Here is a 17,103-nt window from a genome sequence, read left to right as displayed (position 1 = left end):
CTTCTGATTATTTATGCATCTGTTCTTTTGCTGATAGACACCCATAAATAAATAAACTGTACGTTCTGATGCTCATGTTAATGGATCCAGGCTAACTGGAGATCTGAGAAGGACTTGTTTTGGTTTCAGTAATCAGATTTTCTGACTTGTCGCTGATCTTTTTGTTGTGGTCAGAAGTTTACATACATCATGGGTATGAACTCTGCCAAGAAGAGGGGAGAAATTTACAGCTGGAAATGTCAGCTACTAAGGTGTCTGGTTCAGCTGCAGGTCGATAAAGGAAATTTAACCAAATGTATAAATCTGAAAAGCTCTATGTACATTTTTGACATTGTGTGGATTAGTGAAGATCGAAAACAAATTCAAACACAATTCATGTTTGTAAAGTCATTAAAGATGACTCCCCAGAAACTGAACAGTTCAAAGAAATAATTAAAAGCCCCAGATTTCAATGACATTCATGCACATGATGACTCGTGTGTAAGCTTCTGACCACAACTGCGTTTGTTTGTTTTTGTGCTTATGTATATTTTATGTTTTTGTTTTATCTTTATGTGGTGGAAATATTTCACTCGTGAACCGTTTTATATTTCAGCGATATTGCACACGGGTATTCTCACTTCTGTATATGGCAGCTTAGCATGTAAAGTTTTATATTTCAGTCTTTCATTTTTAAGCCCATTATATGAAACAGGCTCGTCATGGTAGCAGTTATTCATCATACGAGAAATGGTGTTCATGACTGATGACAAAACCCTGCACCTTTATAAATCTATATACATTTTCAGTGGTGGGAAAAAAGAGGAAAATTTCCACAGAAGCAAAAAGAAAGGAAATTTAAAAAAGAAATAAAATACAATAAAACAGGAAGTTATTGCGCCCCATTAGGCTCCTACATTGCTGCATATTCAAATCAACCGTAGAACTTTTTTTCCTTTAAGGTGTTCATATTTTTTTAAATCTTAAGAAAGATGAACTTTTGTGTAGAATAAAGACAAAGCAGATATGTAGGGCCAAGAAAGGAGAAAACATTTTAAGTTAATGTTTAAATAAACTATTCTATGTTGTATAAGTGGACAGATTTTACTCTGTAGTCAGACCCCCCCACCCCCGTATTACATCAGGTGAGGTACAGTCCAATAGCAGATCTGAAATGGCTGCAGCAGTGAAAATGCTGACTGATATGAAGAGCATAAAAACAGTCATGTTGTCTGTATTCACGGTAAGAATCTGGGGGGGAAAACCAAATCTGAGCAGCAGTCAAATTTGTCTGTTCTGATAAATAAGAAAACAAAGCAGCAGTGGTCAACATTGTCAATAATCAGTTTCAGGAATAATGGACAGCAGCACATAATCAATGCCTGAAAGTAGTGATTAACACAGTCATCATTCCACAATGGGCGTAGGATTCGAGCGCCTCCTTTTAAGAAGAGGCACACAAGTCACCTGCTAACACAGGTAATAGGTCCATCTGTTTTCAAGCAAGTTGCATTAACGCACTTTTTGTCCTCTCATTTCTTTTTCACCCTGCTGTAAAAGATCACTACCAACCAAAAACACACAGGGCAAATTACACAGAGTACCACTTAGATATCTCCATGTCCCCTTCACTGTGTGAGAGAGCGAGGATGCTGGACGGGTGAGGGGTGAAGCAAACTGCTGAATGCCTGGAAGTGTGACGGGAGGACAGCGGTTGAGGATGATGAAGAGGACGGCAGGCTAAATTCCACCTGCAGCATGTGGGAAGCACTGGCCCCACCGCTCACTGTGCCACAGTCAGGGCCCTCAGAAAGTAAATGTTCGCCACGCATGTGTAGCTGAAAGAAACAAGAGTTTGGGAGCCCGTGGTTGTCATGGAGGGCCGGAGAGTTCCCGCAGGCCCACTGGGAGGTCTCAGCAAAGAGCTGAGACTGGAGCTGGACTGGAGCTGAAGGACAACAACTATCTGAACCAGATTCCTGCAGGCCGTCTATGGGCGGGAGAGAGAAAGGACATCCGAACAGCTGCTGAGGACACTCGTCGCCGCACAGCTCTGACAAGCCCATCACCAGCTCGCCATCTGGACAGACGTATAGAAATTCACAGGACGACAGATTAATAAAACCTCCATTACTGTTGTCATATATTCTAGGATGTATGTTTGATGTCTATGGTTACAATGGCATCTGAGGAGTGCTTTTGTGCTCTTCTAGCGTACCTATTTCTACTACAGAGTACCCAGCAAACATTTAAACGGCTGGCGGTCTTTTCTCGAACGATAGTCATAGTTCCAAAATGAAAGCTGAACCGATATCAAGAATGTTACCTTCACATCAGCACCAACTTCCTAACATAAACGAGGTTCTTGTCGAACGTCCTTGTTAGATTTTCAAGCACGAGAAAGTTTGTGTTTAAAAATTCTGTTTTACTGTCAGAATAAAGGAAATAGAAATTAAATTCTCTCAAGAAAAGCATGAGAAGAAAAGAAGAAACCTTAGTGGTGACTCAAACTCGTGACCTCACGCTTTCAGGTCGAGAAAACCGAACTTCATGTTTGAATGAAGCATTCCTGAGTCGACGTCGCAGACAGAGAGGGAATAATTGTCCAATGTGCTAAATTCACCAACAAAAAAATGAAAAGAAATTCAGATTTACGAAACTGAAAACAACTTAAAAGTGTTGTTTATTTAAAACATTTAAAAAGATTCCAGGAGCACGACTCTGTGAGTACGTGACGATGTAAAATCCACGGAAATATTCATGTGGATATCTGCTCACAACCACATATTAGTTGTGAAAAAATAATGAATAAATAATAAAAATGGCTATCATTCCATCTTTGCAATAACTTAATATTCATTTCTCACCGTTTAAGAGACGAGCCGACGTCCCTTTTGTTCTATGCGGAAACAACATCTACATCCATCGCTCTACATCGGCGTCGCACCCCGACCTGTCCTGACCAGGGACGCGACGTCGCAGTTTGAACCATGTTTGCTGGGTAATCTCCTCAAACATCTTCCTCATATGAGGAGATTATGAACTATCTGAAATATCTACACAACTCTGTTTACTGCATGTTTTATACTGTGAATTCTACACATGCTGTGCTGTGTATATCAGCGAGCCACTGCAATAAATGCATTTTTTTTTGCTACACTGATTTTGAAGTTTATTTTAATACAGCAGTCTTATTTTGAAAAGATGTGACGGTATATAAGGGAAAAAACTGTATTTGGAAAAAACAAAGGGAAAAAAGCAAAAAGCAATATTTTAAATAACATCTCCAACATTATTCAGACACTATTTGCAAATGCGCTAATTATTACACAGCCAGAGGAGGCTGTTTACATTAGACCCGTTTCTTTCCTTTCTCATTAAACTTTGTCTATTTATTTGTCTGATTATTTCCCAGTGACCACATTATTTTAGTTTTCTGTACTCATCCTCTTTACCTGCAGGCTGCTCAACCTGCTGTCTGTGGCCTGAGTGGACTGAGGTCATGGCTTTAAGAGAAAACGGGGAGTTCGTCTGCGCCTGGGGCGGCCCTCTTCTTCTGGAGCACCATCAACATGCACAACATGCCCAAGCGCGCACACACAGACACACGCGCAGACGTGCATACATGCGAGCAAAAACACAACACAAAACAAATGTATACCATGAAAATATTGGGGAAAACAAAGGAAGGGAGACATAAAATGTTTCATATGAGACAGGGATAATAAATATGTCAAAATAAACAGGAAGAATATATAAACAAACAGGAAATCAATGGAGCCCATGTATAACATGACTGAAAGATGATTTGGCATGTATGTTTCACATGGCATGTAAATGGTTTACGTACAAAAAGATGGGTAAACATACATAGCTTCAGTTTTATCAGACACTGAAACTTTTGTTTATCTACTTTTTCTTTTGTGAAGAAGAAGAAGAAGCTTGTGTCTTTACTTTGAACTTAAGGCCACAGTTAATAACACTTTAGACTGAAGCCTTTGCTTCACTATTATTTGAATATTATTTTAGTTCTCTGTAAGAAAGGACATTTTGTGTGGCAAGAGCTCACCAAAGTAAATATAAAGAGCTTCCATCTGAGCCATCACGTCAGGTGTTTTTATGAGGCGACCTCTGGTTTTTACCTTGTTTGTCCTGGTCCAGGTTCGACTGTGGAGGTAATGGGGACTCCAGCTGCCCTGTGCCCATGGAGCTGTGAGGCAACAACCTTGTGGAACTGTTGTTTCCCTCGAGTTCCACAACCTCCCCATCCTGGTCTCCATCCTCCCTGCAACACACAGCAGAACTACTTCCAGCTCTGATAAATTATGTGTTTGCGACCTACAGAGCTCACAGTTTTCACTCAGACAGTAGTTGTTGTAAAATCTGTTCATATAACTTGGATTAACCAGCTCTTTGCAGACCACCAGCATCTTTAGACGTCCTTTGAGGTGAGAGACTTTAACAGATAGCTCACGAAAACTTTATTTGCTTACAGATCAAGTGAGGTGGAATTTGTCAAAATGCTGTTAAAATGAAGCAAAAACATGTGGGAATGAAGAATTAGGCCCTTCCAGGTTCCAGTTGTAATAGGTCATCTGGTGTAACCTGATGTAGTTTTAGTGTAGACCTTTTACTTACCTGTACTACATTTATTTAATTTATTCGGTGGACTGGAGAAAGAGCGTAACAATGGTTTAACCTAATAACGCACTAAAAGCGCACATCAGGTTTTCTAATTTGCAAGTTAGGTCAACAATTTTTATTTATCATGTTCTTAAAAATTCTGCAACATCTAGACCAGTTTAATCTAAAACTGAGCGAGCAAGAGATCATCAATACCATCAGGATCATCAGTAACCCACAGAATATTAAGGAGGCCGTGTCTCATGAAAATACTGCCCAATGGCAGCATGTAAGAATTAAAAAGTAAGAGATTTAGAATTGATCCTTGAGCTACCTGACAGGTCTCACGCTTAGAAAGTAGACCTCTCTGAAGTCCAAAGCCTATCTGGCAATTTTACAGGAAGTGATTCTAGACATGTACCAAAGTGTAAATGAGCACTTCCTTTACCCGAACTCTACCTCTTTATCAAGTGTCATGAAAATGAGCTTCATAGTTTTTGTATGATTCTGTTATGAGACAGAATCATACATACTGTTAGTGCGCTCCAGGGTGGCTGTGGCTACAATGTAGCTGCCATCACCAGTGTGTGAATGTGTGTGTGAATGGGTGGATGACTGGATGTAGTGTAAAGCGCTTTGGGGTCCTTAGGGACTAGTAAAGCGCTATACAAATACAGGCCATTTACCATTTTTACCATTTAGAAAAACAAAATACCAAAATTTTTGCAGGGATCAGAAAAAAACCAAAAATCTTAAAGCTACTTTGAGCTACTCTGGAGAGCATGTTTGATATGGCAGAGTTTGGAAGTACTTCCTGACACATTCCTAAAAGCAGGTTTCCCCTTCAAGGCTGTCTCCTTGTGCAACACTTTAACACTTCAGAACTGCTCTCTGTAAAGTCCCACTCGGATCACTTGCACATGTACATTTGCTGGATTTCTGTAGTCCAAACTGTTTCCATTTAGATTTCATTGTGGAGTACAGGACAAATTCACAAAGAGGTTTGAGTGAATTTGTTGGCCATAATTAAGATGCAAGTGGACAGATGGGAGCAGCGGGGAGCAGTGCAGTGCTCCACAAGGAGACAAACCTGAAATCCGATGGCTGTTCTTGCTTTTTATGTGCCGTTCTTTCTGATTGCACCTTTTATCTAAAAGACTCTGGTTATCTTCAGATTGGTGTCCCAGCAACACTCACATGCTCCCTGATTGCAGGCTGTACTTCTTGCGGCTCAGCCTGGTAGCCTGCTGAGTAAAGTACTTGTGACGTTCAGACTTCTTCCACATGTAGTAATACTCCACACACTCACCCACTGAGCGTGTTCGTACCTGTGGATAAGAAGAGGTTGTTTTTGCATTAGCGGAAAATAGTCAACACTTTTAAATCAGCATATCAGGTAGCAGGTCATCCTCTGGGTGCTCACCTTATTTGCCTGAATGAGGTGGAAGTTTTTCCCATAAACTCGATACCCATGCTCAAAGTTCCTGCACTCCTCCTCGCTCCAGGAGCAGAGCTCTTCTAAAGACAGCGGACATCAAAAATAAGTTTATAAAACTACATAATAATTTTACATTTTTACATAATTGTAATTACAATCACATAAACTAAATAGAACAGAAAAACTGAAATGAAAAGTGACACTCTTAATATCATAATCTGTTAATTTTGCTTTCCTGTTTCTAGCATAATAAAACTGGTCTTAAACTGGAGGCTCATTTCTGATTTGAAGGTCATGAGGTCACATCAGTGAGTTATTCCTTCTCTGCAGTGATGAAGTTGGCAGCTATAGTTCCACCGAAATGGTAATGAAACGTCATACTTTGCACCGGAAAAGAATTACACTGGCCTTGGGTTGTTGAATAAGCCTGCATTTCTCTCTTTTATTAAGAATACCACAGATTTTTCATTGACACTGGTATGCTGTTACTGCAGATCTAATTCTAACACAGGCTTTATTGAGAAGACCAGGGGAGGCTGACTTTCAACGACTGAACTTTTTTCATACTCGCTTTTTTGTCATGGATACTTGAAAATGTTGTGGTAACACAACTATTTACACATCTACAGACCAATCAATTCTTTTCCCTGAAACAATTCGGCTTTAGACCAAAATATTACGCAGAAATAGTAACCTGTTATTTTACTAACACCATTAAGGGCTTTTTTGGTGGCAGTTTTGTGGGGGTGGAATACACACAAACTTTTGAGGGTCTTGTTATTCTTGATCTAAAAAACGCATTTGACACTGCCAATCACAATATACCCAAATGTGCAGTGTGTGATGGATGAACAAGAAAGAAAATTAGTGAAACTATTGAAAAACAGAATGGGCATTCCCCAAGGACTGCTACTTGTTCCAATGCTTTGCACTCTGTTTATCAGTGATTTGCCTGCAAGCTACCCAGAGGCTGATGATAACATTTTACGTTTTTAATAATAATTTGAGATCCGCAACTCAAATTTGATAAACATGAAACAAATTCAAAGACTGTTAAGACCAATCTGAGTGTTTTCAATCTTATTCAACACTAGATGAACTTTGCAGCAGCCCAGCTGTTTATGCATTCTTTCATATTTTCGCAATTTGTGATATTTTATGACAGTATGGGTCTAAGTATCACCATCTACAACTAAGCACCTTCTATCTTTTTATAAACAGACTCTAAATAATGAATTTAAAAAAATACAGTCCACTTAGTTTTGATGTTTTCATTCATATCTTTTGTGTTAAAGTAGTTTTTAAATGCAGACTGGCCGCATACCTCTAGATGCATAAGACGGTGACGGCAGTCACTAGGACCATGTTGGACACTGTAAAACACCACATCAAAGATCTAAATTTGGACAATCAGCATTCGCCATAATGACCTGTCACCTATTCAGGAAGCATGTCCTGTCAGGCCTCCTGAAATCAAATTAATTATAGATATTGAATCTTATTAAAAGTCAAATTTTGGTTAATGGCAAATAAAAATCATTTGTTAATTTCTGTATCGTTTTATGTGCATTTCATTTTATTTATGTTTTTCCCTAGTTATCTCTATTTATTGACTTGTATCTATATTGTATAGTATGGTAACGGTTTTATGTAACTAAATATGATAAAATTTTGTGTGTTGTGGGTATAAATGCCTAACTAGGGTCAATGGTTGAAAATAGGCCACAGTTTCATGTCTGGGAATTCCTCAGTTAAGTTTTGCCCTTGCTAATGGATTAAAAAATTGTATAAAACACTGTAACTGCAAAAACCTGTGACATATGGGTGCAACGATTTTCTGATGACTTTAAATTTACATACTATCAATCATTATTACAAACTTATTCTGGGTTGTTCACAAAGGTGTAAAATGCCCAGTTGGGGAAAGTAGGACAACGGGATAGTTCTTACCACTGAATACTTTCACGTTGAAACGAAATCGCCTCAGTGCTTCTTCGACATTAAAGTTGCATTTCACTAACTCGTACAGTGCCTGAAGGTTTAGAGGAAACACAAAAACTGTCACTCAGTGAAGACTTACCTCTCGGTTTAAGGCAAGTTAAAGAAAACAAGAACTCTTGATTATGGACATAAAGGCTGACCATGTTTAGCCATGGTCCACTATGAGTTCAGGTAATGCAGACTAAACGAGACAAGTAGAAGAAGTCTTCTGAAACGTCTTAAGGAGATTGGGATGAGGTTAGTAATCCAGACATCTGAATAACAAGACAAAAGTAAAATCTTCAAGTACACAGATCTAATAATACATGGACTTCTTTTTATCCAGCTGTTTGTTTCTTTCAGCGTGTACAGAAGGCACATTTATTATATTTTACCACAGCTAAAAACTGGTTAAGATGAGTCATTCGCCTTTGTGTGGGGGGCAGTTGCGACATTGCCATGAAGGAAGAATACTTCGTTACTGAAGAGGGGCGCTTACGTGTTACTACAGACTAGCTTAAACAAACAAAAGTAGCCAGCAGTGTTTGCTGAGATGTACCTGTTCATTGTCTTGGACAATGACCTCCTCGGTTCCTACTGCCTCCTCCTGGCCACGGGGTCTTTGTGCATTCAGCAAGAACTCCTCCACTTCATGCACTGGCAGAACCCCTGGCCTCCACAACAACTGGTCTTCGGTGCTGTAAGCTAGAGGGTGACAGGCACAGTTTCTCAGACTTACAGCGGACACATTAGACACGTTTACTCTGTATCGTGTTCGTGTTTGCACTGTGCTTTACATTATGGACTTGAATACACCTCGGTTTTTCTCAGTGCCTCAGCTCCTCTCTTTCACACTCACTCTCTCTTTCATGCATCAACATGCTTTGAAAGGCAGTCTTGCCGAGCACAATGAGGTTGATGTATTTTTTTGTGGATGTATTTGGGCGGTTTTTTAGAAGCAGAGACAAATTGTCCTCCCACATTCCTTATAGATTTGTTAATAATGTAACAGCAATTTTTAATGAAGGCAGCACGACCACACTCTGCACACTGAGCTGAGTCCAACAGAACTGTGCTGGTCCTACATCTTGAAGCAGGTCACAGCACAGTACACATCAATCACACCAACTCTGGGGAGTCAAAAGTGCTTGGACACAGTACTAAACACGTAATCCCCTCTTCCATTAGTACCATCTGATCAACTCGCCACGGTTCACCACAGTTTTCAGGATTTTCCATTAGATCATTCCTAAAAAAACGTACCAGGCACAAGGTACACATGCTTGGCCGGGGTTCCAAGTGATCTGAGCAGATACTAAAATGTGACATCGTCAGACTGCATGCCACCGATTGGCTGGTCAGCGGTGTCACTTAATGAGTCAAGAGAGTCTCATTCACGAAACTCAACATCGCCATTTTTGAAACCCGGCAACGAGGGAAATGTCTACGGAAAACAACACTGTGGTCCCCGAGTGTGATGAAAAGCCACAGACAGAGCAACAGGTCTACTTCCGAGTCGAGTATATATATGTATATATATATTAGGGGTGCAACGATACTCATATCGATATTGAACCGTTTGATACAGTGCTTTCGGTTCGGTACGCAAATGTATCGAACAATACAAAATTTTTAATTTATTTTATCAACTTTTCTTCTGACGATGCTGTCTGTGTTGAGAGCTCAGTGGATCTGCGTTCGACTACTCCGCCTAGGCTGCACTGTCGAGCGCAGATCCATTACTGAGCGCAGCGCAAGCTAGCAAGACAGAAGCTCGTTGCAACATGGCAAACTTCCTCCCCTACCCTCATTCAGATCTGGCCTTTGGAACTATTTTGGTTTTCATGTGAAGTATGACCCTGAAGGTAAGCGCGTCATGGACAAAAGTAAAACAGTATGTCGGATGTGCCACGCAATGCTCAATTACATGGGTGGGAACTAGTGTGTTAGCGCAGTTTTCTCGTTAACGTGTTGACGCTGGACGGCAGCACGTTAACGGAGATTTGCCGTGTTGTGGCGTTAACGTCATTTCAGATTAACGCTGACAGCACTAGTGGGAACACAACGAATATGACTGCACATTTACTCCGACATCATCCTCGTGCAAAGACAAGTCGAAGCAGACAAAAACAACAAGCACGCATGCTACAAACTTTACCCGAGTCATTTAGATAGCCGTTAGCACAGGATTCTCCTTATGGGGACCTGATATGTTTAATATGCTGCTGAGAATATAGCCCAGAAGAAGCGTATAGTATAGCTTTTATTTTGGAAAGAGCCATTTCTCTGTAATAAACTCTCTTTTCCAAAGATTAGTGATTTCTCGATCAGATAGATTTATTTTTTTTATTACTTTGTTGTTTCAGCAACATTAAATTTAAAAACTGTACGTTTGAGTTAAAATATATATTTATAATTTTAATAAATGACAAATTAAAAAGGCATGAACATTTTTTTGTATCGAAAAAATATCGAACCGTGACACCAAAGTATCGAACCGAACCGTGAATTTTGTGTATCGTTGCACCCCTAATATATATGTGTGTATATATATCAGAACAACTGTCAAAAATGACAATTTCAGTTGCTTACCTCTCTCCTGGTAGGTGTACGGGCTGATTGGAGGGATTTTTGCCTGATACATGGAGCCAACCATGATCTCCTAAACAGGAAATCCAAACATGAATAGTCATAATTGTGAAACGTGTGATCATGCCTATAAAAGCTGAAATTTTATTTTAAAATGTACACATGTTAGTGTTCTTTGTGTCGACCTACAACCATGAGAAACACAGGCCTGTCCAAAACAAGCTGTTACATTTAGAAAGCTGAGCCACTGTGGTTTTAGAACTTGGGAGATTTTTTTCCTATTAACCATTTCTCTGGCTTATATGAATTTGAATTTTCTTAAGTAGAGCATTTTTGGCCAGCCCATTAAAAGCATCGTGGTTCTGTTGAAATTAGGTCTCAGCTCAGTAGCCTAACTTTGAATTATAATTAGTGCCAGAGCAGGAAAAAGTGTCATGTTTATATAAATGTAACCAAAGCCTAGTGTATATTCAGCCTTTGATTGCACTGATCAAAAGAACCATTACCAAAGGGTTGATAACCCATATTTTATTGCTGCCTAACTGTCTTGCTATTGGCATTTTATCTGATTTGCTTTCCCATAAAGACAAGTTGCAACGTAATGTGTCTCCCTTAAACTTAAAGGTGATTGAGAGTCACTTAGTCAAAATAAGATTACTATGCTCAGTAACCCACCTTTTGCTCTTCATTGGATGGAATAGAGACATCATCAGAGTCTTCATCTGATGAACTGATCAACGTGTCTTTGTCTCCACCTAAAACACATGAAATATTAGAGAAAGATCAGGAGAACATTCAAATAACGCCACAAGATTTTCCATGCCATCTTAAAAGCCAAATCTTTCTGCTGATTAAGAAAGGGAATCTTAAGCATATTTAAAACCACAATTCTTTATAGTCATGATAAAAAATAAAATGACTATACACTGCATCTAACTCAGTATGAACCACAATTCAGTATAAAGCAGAATATGCACAACATCAATGAGCAAAGTGGCACCTCCTCTTTTTAACCTGTTCAGTGTGTTCAGTCTGTGCACCATGAACAACACTAAAGCTGCATACCTGCTGTACATTTGGTTTTCATGTTTTATAGAGTCAGCACCTTTCACATAGAATCACTATCTGGATATGACTGTTTCAATATATTAAAACTCCTGTAGATTGAAATATCTCTCTGCCTTTGATTTAATGGTGTCATATGAAGAGTGACACATATATGCTATCAGACAGGAACATCTCATAACAACTTCCACAGAACTGTATAAAATCAATGCTTATTATGAGTGCATTTCCCTAGGATCACAAACCCTGACAGGTTGTGTTATTTGAAATGTCATCAAAGCACCAGAAATTCGATTCGATTCAATTTCAAACTGCGAACCTTTCTTTAGCTCAGAAAATTTCAGCGAGTTTTAGTGTTATATGAAAATGTGTTAATGCGTGTCTCCCTGGGTGTTACCTTGGATGCGGCGAAGCAGATCCGAGGTGTTTGAGGTGACTGAGGGGGTGAGATCGTCGGCTAATGATTCTTCCTGCTCCCCAGGGAAGAGATCCTCAGTTATCTGATCCTAAACCAAACATATAATAAGACAAAAAAATAAAAACAAAAGACAGAACAGTAAAAATAGAAAAACAGAGTTAGCATATTCATTAGATGTACAATCATTCAATTTGATATTTTTGACTGATTCTCAAAAGTTCTCTGACCAATTCGACCAATCAAAATCTGTTTTGATGAATAAATGAAAGATGAATGAGGCCACGGGTGTGTTCTGTGCACCTCAGGTTGTATACCTTGTCCAGTGTCATGTCTGGCAAACTGGCAGCCATGTGACAGGTCTCCTTCTCTGGATCTGATACTGTATAGCCATAGAAAGCCAACAGCTCCTCCAAGGGAAGCTCACTGGCCTACAAATAAGGCACAGAGGGAGGCAGTGACAGGTGGAGGGGAGGTGATGGGGTATAAGAGGGAAAGAAACCACAGAAATGTATAAATAACACCCACATTTCTTGAAAATCATCTACATGTCTGTCAGTTTAGCTATCTCAAGCACACTTGACACTTTTCCCTGGTCTGTCCAAATAATGCCATCAGACTGATTGAGCAGTCTCCTTGTAAGATGCCTAAAACACCCCCAGAGTGTACTCAGTTTACTCAAAGTAATTGAACTGTTCTGTAAAAATGTCAGAGTCAACATCTGCACGTCCCATGTCATTTCCTGAACACGGTGTTCAGAATTTCAGCATTTTTAAAGGTAAAAATGAATATTTCTTTACTTTACATGTTATGACAACAGACGTAGAGATTATGAGAAAAGTAAATGGTTGCGTTGATTATTTAAATCATCTTCTTCTTTGACTGCTCCCTTTAGGAGTCGCCACAGTGGATGATCTGCCTCCATCGCACCCTATCCCTAGCATCCTCCTCTGTCACACCAACCCTCTGCATGTCTTCCTTCACTGCATCTATGAATCTTCCTATTTTCCTGCTGCCTGCCTTTCTCTCCTCTGCACATGTCAAAACATCTCAGCTTCCCTCTAACTTTTTTCTCCAAACTGCTCGACCTGAATTGTCCCTCTGATGTTCCCATTCCTAACTCCACCACCTTATTGCCATCTTATAAACCTTTCTTTTCACTCTTCCTGCTATACTTCTGTCACAAATCACCCCTGACACTCCTCTCCACCCACTCCACCCTGCCTGCGCTCTCTTCTACACCTCTCTTGTGCACTGTCTGTTGCTTTGGATGGTTGATGTCAGGTACTGAAACTCATCAACTTCAACTTCATATTTACTCCTCTGTTAAACTACAATTTAAAATAATTCTGTTGAAATGTTATATTGAAGGCAAATAATGCCCATAAAAAGGGGGGTTTATTAAGAGTTATCGATGCTGCTGGTTAGAGTAATTATTAAAATTCACATTCACTTGCAGTATGTTGATAGATTTTGGTCCTCAGACTGTTTTTCGTTTTTGTCAAAAAACGCTGCTGTTAAAATTTCTATGAACTAGTAACTGAATTATTTCAAAAGCAAATGTTACATGACTTTAGAGTAACAAAACTGTACTGAACAATAATAGTCGATGCCATTACTGTCAGTGATGTAGTACACCCTGCAACTATAAGGTTCCCATAATCACAGGAAGCTATTTTGCTGAATATTTTTGTGTTTATCACACATATAAACATGGCAGAACGTGATCATACAGTGTGGGATGGTGTCGCCATCTTCATCGAGCGAGGACTCTTCTCCTCCTCCAACTCCTCTAAGACCCGTAAAGACTTCTGCTTCTCCAGATGAGGGCCTTCATTGCTGTATCTCCTCCACTCTCCACTAGGCCACAAGCTCTGCATTCATGTTTAGATGCTTATCACCCACCTACAAACATGCACATAGATAAAGACAGTATGTCTGTTATGTTGCATTCAAACTCATGTAAAATAGCACAGTACATTAAAATGGTGCCGTGGCACTCGCACAAATGAACACATGAACAACACAGGATCAAATAGTGGCTGATCCTGGCTCATCCCATTACAGGTCAGCTGACTCCTCACTTTTCAAGGGCTCTTCTTTCAACTTATGAGACCTTCTGCTATCCAGACTTAGGTGTTAAACTTAATAACAGATTGATCATAGCACTTGTGGGAAGTTTAAGCGCAATGTAATGTAATTTTAAAGATATTTAAATGTCCAAGAGCTCATTGTGAATTGTCACCACAGGATGGTCGGTTTTGCTGTGATACTACATTAACAAAAAAAGCTTCACGGTGGTTTTCCTGATTCATCGACACGATTCCAGGCTCGGCTTTGGTCTGAACTAATCAGATACAATGTACGTACAGGATGAAGGCCACATAAAGAGTTTATAACCATAGTGGGAAACTTTGGGTAACACGCTTACAGCAGTAACCGTACAAGAATCTCGCCCAAACCTACTTCACATGAAGTCCAAGCGCTCTCTAAATTAGATTATAATCTACTTCTCACGACGCCAAAAGTCACCAAAAATCTCCCAACCCGTCGGTCGCTGTCTGACTGACCAGGGGCGCTTTCCTGCGACTTGGTGCTGAACGCCTCTTCCTCTCTCCGGCTCGCTACGAGTGGCAAGAAGGAAATAACTACTTCTCAATATTTCTGAAAGAGACGGTCGGAGTTTACCGCCGCCGAGTCATGACATGTCTCCCAACTTTTTCACTAAACCCACTTCGCCGGCAAGGCACACCTGAAATAGTTCAGCACCCCCGTGTTAGACCCTACCGGGCTCCCTATTGTTTTCTACGGCTTTACTATCAAGGCTGAGGGAATGGCTCTTTAAAGCCAAGAACGCGGAGAGAGGCGATACGCTGGAGAGGTTCTCCATTTCTTCCGCCGCTTCCCAGTTAAATAGCCCCCGTAGCTCTCTTTCAGCGGTCGTTCACCAGCCGGCCAAACCCTCGGCAGTCTTGTGTATCGTACGGAGTGACAGAAGTCTTAAATTCGGCCCAGCTTCTCTAACATTTGGGTCATTACATTTCTCGTTTTCGCTCACTTACCTCCGCCATTCCGTTTCTGCGCAAGCTGACTATTGCCCGGATGTTGTAGGTCTACTCTTCTCTGCTGCTCCGTTTATTGCCGCAACGATTCAGCAACAGCGGCTGCAGTGCAGCGTCGCACACAGTTACAATGACTTTTTTTCAGTAGTTTAGTTCATTTTGTTTAAGTTTACAACTTTTTTTTAAAAATCCTTCGTAGTTTTAAGTAATTTTTTTAAATCGCCCCGAACCAACACTTTCGGTATTATCTCTAAAAATGTTGTTTTACTGTAAGTAACAATTCTAAAAATATTACTAGAAAAAGAAAAGGGAAATGTATCGACTGATCAGTTCAATTATTCTTCGCGTTAAAACTTAACATAATAGTGACCCAATTTCTGCTCTTCTGCTATTAAATTAGTAAACAATAGTTTGGCACTGAACGCATCTTTAAGTTAAATGTAAATGCCCCCCTTTACCAACACGTCCACGTGCGGTTGCTGAAAGACACTACGGTTTGTGCTGATTATGCGAGTGGAGGAGGGGACAGGACATGGCCAAAGCAGATAAAGATTGCTTATATGGCTTTGTCCTCAGCCAGTGACTGCTCAAAGTTGTCAGCGATTATAGAAGCATATAATGTAGCTCTACGTGTTGTCACCATATTCTCTGACATGCCTCAACTAAACTTGAATATCAAGCAACGAAGGTGAGAATATTAAAAAAGAAAAAAGAAGCAGTGGGAAAACAAAAAGTATCAACATTTAACTAAGAAGATTAAAAAAAACTTGTTAAATACCGTTAACTGAAGAATGTCTGCGTAGGATGGCATAGTATTTGCATAAATACTATTCAACGTCTTCAAAGTCTTGCGCCACCTCTTATCTCTTTACATTTTGCTTTCAAGGAGCCAGACTTTCTTGTAATTTTATAAAATGGTTTCTGAAGGTCCTTCAAAATTTTTCTTTGGACATTGGTTGCTTTTTCAATTATTTTTAGTCCAGTTGTACCTGACCATTTCATGAGGAAGCTTTTTCTTGTTCACTTTACCTTTGAATCACCGAAGCAGAGAAAAGCACCTAACTCATGAGACGAACCAGACAGCTTAGCAAAGCCCTCATTTTAAATTGTGTCTTCAGGCACTTTGTTACTAACAGCTGAAACACATATAATCTGTTCCTATTTCTTTAGTTGAATCTGTGTCGAATGCAAAAGATAACACGGGCACAAAATAATATTTCTGGACCATCAGGGTGCTTCCCAAAGAGCTATGAGCCAAAAATTGGTATACCTTGGTATAGAAACTTGGTGCAGTTTGTCTTTTACAACAGCTGGACATGTGGAGAACAAAAGTAGAAGTGGGCTAAACGCTATCTACAGCAGATGAACAGTATCTGGAATTCATGTCCCTAAGAGATATGAAGAAGACCTGACACAGGATCTGAGACATGCATCAGGCCCTTCAGTTGATCCAGAAGCTCATCTTAATGAGGGAAAAAGAGAAAAATTATACCAGAGCTGAACTGAACATCGGTGACAATAGGTCTCACGAAGTGGTGAATACAAATTTGACATTTGTGGTTCAAATTGTTGTCAGTATTTGCAGAGGAGGTCAGGAGAGAGGTACAGCAGTGAGTGTAAAGCATGGTGGAGGCTCTGTCATGGTGCATGGCTGCATTTCAGTCAGTGGGGTTGGGGATTTGTCAAAAATTGATGGAATTTTGGACACATAAAAGTAGAGTCAAATTTTAATGCAAGATGGAAAGCATCTGGAAAGCATCTGATTGGCAATGGCTTTGTGACAGGGTTCCCAAACACACGGCCAGTGCAGTAAAAGCACACCTGGATACAAGAAGATACAATGGAGCCCTATAAGTCATGGAAATGAACTCCCCAGAGCCCGTGTGTGGGATCATTTTGACACAGAACAGAACAAAAAGCAGCCAAGATCCAAATAAGAGCTTTGAATGTCT

The 17,103-nt window shown here is 40.0% G+C and overlaps 1 protein-coding gene across 3 annotated transcripts; it reads right to left on the bottom strand.

Moving 5' to 3' along the window:
• Positions 1-806: 806 nt before the first annotated feature.
• On the bottom strand, positions 807-15,621 carry mier2 (mesoderm induction early response 1, family member 2). 3 transcript variants are annotated; one of them, XM_085398551.1, is made up of 13 exons: positions 15,152-15,619; positions 13,823-13,994; positions 12,407-12,520; positions 12,072-12,180; positions 11,285-11,364; positions 10,613-10,682; positions 8,580-8,725; positions 7,991-8,072; positions 6,026-6,120; positions 5,800-5,930; positions 4,122-4,264; positions 3,435-3,535; positions 1,923-2,059 (listed from the first exon to the last, which is right to left on the bottom strand). In XM_085398551.1, exons 2-12 carry the CDS (start codon positions 13,967-13,969, stop codon positions 3,480-3,482), a joined length of 1,173 nt encoding a protein of 390 aa, XP_085254677.1. In that variant the 5' UTR covers positions 13,970-13,994; positions 15,152-15,619; the 3' UTR covers positions 1,923-2,059; positions 3,435-3,479. The 3 variants fall into 3 exon arrangements, with proteins under 3 accessions (XP_085254676.1, XP_085254675.1, XP_085254677.1); XM_085398550.1 differs by lacking the exon at positions 3,435-3,535 and having other exon boundaries at positions 807-2,059; positions 6,026-6,117; positions 15,152-15,621; XM_085398549.1 differs by lacking the exon at positions 3,435-3,535 and having other exon boundaries at positions 807-2,059; positions 15,152-15,620.
• Positions 15,622-17,103: the final 1,482 nt, after the last annotated feature.

The sequence above is a fragment of the Rhamphochromis longiceps genome, linkage group LG23, assembly GCF_057381845.1.
Source record: "Rhamphochromis longiceps isolate RC_006_pf linkage group LG23, R_longiceps_female_GT1.1, whole genome shotgun sequence".
Taxonomy (NCBI): domain Eukaryota; kingdom Metazoa; phylum Chordata; class Actinopteri; order Cichliformes; family Cichlidae; genus Rhamphochromis; species Rhamphochromis longiceps.
The sequence above is the reverse complement of the archived record's forward strand: the minus strand, read 5'-3'. Positions and strand labels throughout refer to the sequence as shown.

Excerpts from the sequence above, each read along its gene's own strand:
- mier2 (XM_085398549.1), bottom strand. The coding sequence starts at position 13,969 with ATGCAGAGCTTGTGGCCTAGTGGAGAGTGGAGGAGATACAGCAATGAA. Across the intron at positions 11,365-12,071 it reads TCTGCTTCGCCGCATCCAAG|GTGGAGACAAAGACACGTTG; the intron begins GTAACACCCAGG and ends CATGTGTTTTAG. Across the intron at positions 5,931-6,025 it reads ACCTCATTCAGGCAAATAAG|GTACGAACACGCTCAGTGGG; the intron begins GTGAGCACCCAG and ends TCTTATCCACAG.